General features: G+C 40.3%; 1 protein-coding gene across 1 annotated transcript; it reads left to right on the top strand.

Annotated features, from left to right (window-relative positions):
* Positions 1-122: 122 nt before the first annotated feature.
* On the top strand, positions 123-695 carry LOC116095410 (interferon alpha-1). The gene has a single exon (XM_031376796.1). It carries the CDS (start codon positions 123-125, stop codon positions 693-695), a length of 573 nt encoding a protein of 190 aa, XP_031232656.1.
* The last annotated feature ends 3,953 nt before the right edge of the window (positions 696-4,648 follow it).

Genomic DNA, 4,648 nt, shown 5'->3' with positions numbered 1-4,648 from the left:
AAGGAAAAGCTAGTATTTACCCTATTTAAGACACATCCACCCATGATGGTCTTCAGAGAACCTAGAGGCTAAGGATCAGGGCCAAAGAGCCAAAAAGACCAGAAGCATTGGCAACATTCACCATGGCTAGGCTCTGTGGGTTCCTAATGGTCCTGGCGGTGATGAGCTACTGGTCAACCTGCTGTCTAGGATGTGACCTGTCTCAGACTCATAACCTCAGGAACAAGAAAGCCTTAACATTTCTGGTACAAATGAGGAGACTCTCCCCTCTCTCCTGCCTGAAGGACAGAAAGGACTTTGGATTCCCCCAGGAGAAGGTGGATGCCCAACAGATCCAGAAGGCTCAAGTCATCCATGTCCTGAGTGAGCTGACCCAGCAGGTCCTGAACATCTTCACATCGAAGGACTCATCTGCTGCTTGGGATGCAACCCTCCTAGACTCATTCTGCAATGACCTCCACCAGCAACTCAGTGACCTGCAAGACTGTCTGATGCAGCAGGTGGGGGTGCAGAAACCTCTGCTGACCCAGGAAGACTCCCTGCTGGCTGTGAGGAAATACTTCCACAGGATAACTGTGTACCTGAGAGAGAAAAAACACAGCCCCTGTGCCTGGGAGGTGGTCAGAGCAGAAGTCTGGAGAGCCCTGTCTTCCTCTGCCAAGTTGCTGACAAGACTGAGGGAGGAGAAGAAATGAGTCTGAACCAAAGTGGAGAGGACTCTTCTGGATTAGAACACTGTATCTCTCTGCTTAGGTCTCTGCCCTCTCAAAACTGCCACTCAGTTTGACAGGAATTCAAACAATTTGCCTAAATATTTCTGTTAAGACATTTGTTCCTTCCATTTAGTTCTATGTGTTTATTTATTTATTTATTTATTTGTTCATTTATTCACTTATTTAGCTCATTGTGTGATGTAACATATATTGCAGCATAATTTGGTGGAATTACGCTTTTCCATAAATTATTACTTAATGTAACTTCTTTTGTTTGTTCATTACTTAATTATTTAAAAAATTTTATTGTTTGCACTGTTATTTTTCAGTAAAAAAGTTATATACATAATCAAGCTGCTAAGTATGATAGATGCATTTGACATTGCACCCTGTTCAGGCAATCACATATACTTGCCTCTTGATTCTCATTTATTCATTGTTAATTCCTAAGTCTTTCCTTTTTCCTGTGTATCATATTCTTTTGAATGCACAGACAGCATTCTGTACAGGGATCAGGCATAATATCTTGCTCCTGTCAAACTGAGTAAAGAGACTTGTATTTGTACAAGACACTTCCACAACTATGTTCTCAACACAGAGGTGATTTATTTGACCTGGAAAGACAAAAGACCAAGAGTAAGAGACAAGGACAGGTAGTAGAGGACTAGAAAGATGGGGAAGGGAACAAGGGAGAAGGGGAAGAGATATTTGTCCTAGGGATGGGGGGACAATGGACTGCCTCTGGATAGAGAGGAGACAAACATGGCCCATAGACAAATGGCAGTTTATAAAGGTAAAAGGGGGAAAACCCTTGCTATAATGAGGTGTTTAATATTGTACAGCTTACTTGGGGCAGCTACAAGGGGCTTTTGTTTGCTGGTTTTCAGATAGCTGGACCTTGGTAGTCACTCTTAGGTGAATGAAGTAGACAGATAAGGGAATAGCCCTTGATGATTAGCTTTACAATTCTCATGTAATGCTTTATGACAAGGCAGACAGATTGGTGGAGAAGGGCAAGGCCTGCCAGAACCCTGTTTGCCATGCTCAGACTGGCTAGATTTCCTTCATTGTGACTTAGTGAGCTTTGAAAAGGATTCCACAGACTCTAGCACTTTCTGTATTCCCTGACTCTATCTACTCTTAACTTCTAGGAGTGTTAAATCATTAGAACAACTAATATCAGTAAAGTAATATACACAATATGAAAATACAGCACACTGTAGTAAGTATCCTGCTTATACAGTGACGAATGACATATATCCTAAGTAGAAATCTGGAGTCAAATCAAATCATAAGAGCATCAAGAAATATCCTTTGGGTCAAACCTAAACAAAGATTTGATATATGTATAAAACGTATCCTTTAGAACTCCAGTATTGCCGGGAGGTGGTGGCACATGCCTTTAATCCCAGCCCTTGGGAGACAGAGGCAGATGGATCTCTCAGTTTGAGGCCAGCCTGGTCTACAGAGTGAGTTCCAGGACAGCCAGGACTACACAGAGAAACCCGTCTCAAAAAACCAAAAAAACAAAACAAAACAAAACAAAACAAAAAACAAAAAACAAAACAAAAAAAAAAGACTCCAGTATTTCCTCCCAATATCATTTGTTGCCTTCTTTTGAAAAATTATTTTTTTGTGGTGACTGAATGCACAGTTGCTAAGTATAATATACTGTGAAACACATGTAAAAAGCTTTCACAAATGAATTTTAAAATGCAAGGGACACTATGTACTTTCCCACCCCTGAACTTTCTTTCAGTCACCCTTTGTGTAGCTGGGGAGAGAATCCAAGATGGTTTGATTTTTTTTCATTCAGGACACATCCATTATAGCCCATCAACATGCTTACCTCACTTGACAATGACTGATAGTTAACATCACACATTGTGGTAGAGATGTTGAAAACAACCAGCAGGAAAACCTCTCTGGCTCTCATGGGATAGATGAAATAGACATCCTCATTCATTTGTATTGATCCTCATTAATTTGTATTGATCCTCATTCAGCTGTATTGAACTTTCTGGTGTATTGATCCCCTCATCCTGTGCTTTAATAGTAGAGCAATTGAATGTTCTGTACAGGACCTTCTTCTGAGAATTGCTGACAGAGCAGCACTCAGAGGAGATAAAGAACCCATAAGTGAAGGGAGGTAGTCAGGCCCGGATGATTAAGGGGAATACTTAGCTCTGACAAACTAGCAACCAGATCACTTCTGAAGCTCTAACTGACTAGAAACCAGTCTGCTTCTTTATTTATACAGGTTTCACAGAACAAAGACACTCATGGTTATCTAAGAAGTACAGATTGTGGGTTTGATTTTTCATTACATGTCCAGGGTTACATGTTTAGTCCCTATTAGAAAGTACAAAAAGGATCCTTCTGGTCTCCATCTGCTTCCTGGAGTTAACCCTGAGACATAGCTCTCCATTCCCAAATCCTTCCCTGAGAAAGCTGGTCTGCCAGGAGTGGTGTCACTTCTAAGTTCAGAGTTCACAAGTGAGACTACCACTTTTGCTCCAATAACTAGCTAAAGAGGGACCCACCAGGAGACCACAGGGCACAGGACCTTGGAGCAGCCAGGAACAGGATCCTTCTGGTTTCCATCAGTGCCCCAGAGCTAACCCTGACACACAGCTTTCCATACCCAAATGCCAACAGATAGACCTGGTCTCCCAAGACTGTATTTGACATACCTAAGAACACAGGCCCACAGGCTCATATGAGAGACAGGCTCCAGTCAGAGACAGCAGGACCAACTAATACCAGAGATAACCAGATAGAAAGAGGCAAGCAGAAAAACCTAAGCAACAGAAACCAAGGCTACTTGGCAACATCATAACCCAGTTCTCCCACTACAGCAAGTCCTGGATATGCCAACATACCAGATTTTAAGAAGGACATAAATAACTTCCTTAAAGAAATACAGGAGATCACAAGTAAACAGCTAGAAGCCCTTAAAGAGGAAACATATAAATCCCTTAAAGAATTACAAGAATACACAACCAAACAGGTGAAGGAATTGAACAAAACCATCCAAGATCTAAAATTGGAAATAGAAACAATAAATAAACCACAAAGGAAGACAACCCTAATATAAGACACCTAAGAAAGAGATCAGGAGTCATAGATGCAAACATCACCAACAGAATACAAGACATAGAAGAGAGAACCTCAGGTGAAGAAGATGCCATAGAAAATATTGACACAACAGCCAAAGAAAATGCAAAATGCAAAAAGATCCTAACCTGAAACATCCAGGAAATTCAGGACATAATGAGACTAAATCTAAGGATAATAGGCATAGAAGACAGTGAAGATTCCCAACTTAAAGGGCCAGTAAATATCTTCAACAAAATTATAGAAGAAAACTTCCCTAACCTAAAGAAAAAGATGCCCATGTACATTCAAGAAGCCTACAGAACTCAAAATAGACTTGGCCAGAAAAGAAATTCCTCTTGTCACATAATAATGAAAACATCAAATACATTAAACAAAGAAAGAACCATAAAAGCAGTAAGAGGAAATGGTCAAGTAACATATAAAGGCAGGCCTATCAGAATTACATCAGACTTCTCAAGAGACTCTAAAAGCCAGAAGATCCTGGGCAGATGTCATACAGACCCTAAGAGAACACAAATGCCAGCCCAGAATACAATACTATACCTAGCAAAATTTTCAAGTAACATAGAAGGAAAAACCAAGATATTCCATGACAAAACCAAATTTACACAATATCTTTCCACAAATCCAGCCCTACAAAGGAAAATAGATGATAAACTCCAATGCATGGAGGGAAACTACACTCTCGAAAAAGCAAGAAAGTAATCTTCTTTCAGAAAACCCAAAAGAAGATAGCCACACAAACATAAAAATAACATAAAAAACCCAAGAAACAACAATCACTATTCCTTAATATCTCTTAACATTAATGGACC

This window comes from Mastomys coucha, unplaced genomic scaffold (assembly GCF_008632895.1).
Source record: "Mastomys coucha isolate ucsf_1 unplaced genomic scaffold, UCSF_Mcou_1 pScaffold18, whole genome shotgun sequence".
NCBI lineage: Eukaryota > Metazoa > Chordata > Mammalia > Rodentia > Muridae > Mastomys > Mastomys coucha.
Note: the sequence above shows the minus strand (reverse complement) of the source record. Positions and strands in the feature narration are given on the sequence as shown.

Excerpts from the sequence above, each read along its gene's own strand:
- LOC116095410 (XM_031376796.1), top strand. The coding sequence starts at position 123 with ATGGCTAGGCTCTGTGGGTTCCTAATGGTCCTGGCGGTGATGAGCTAC.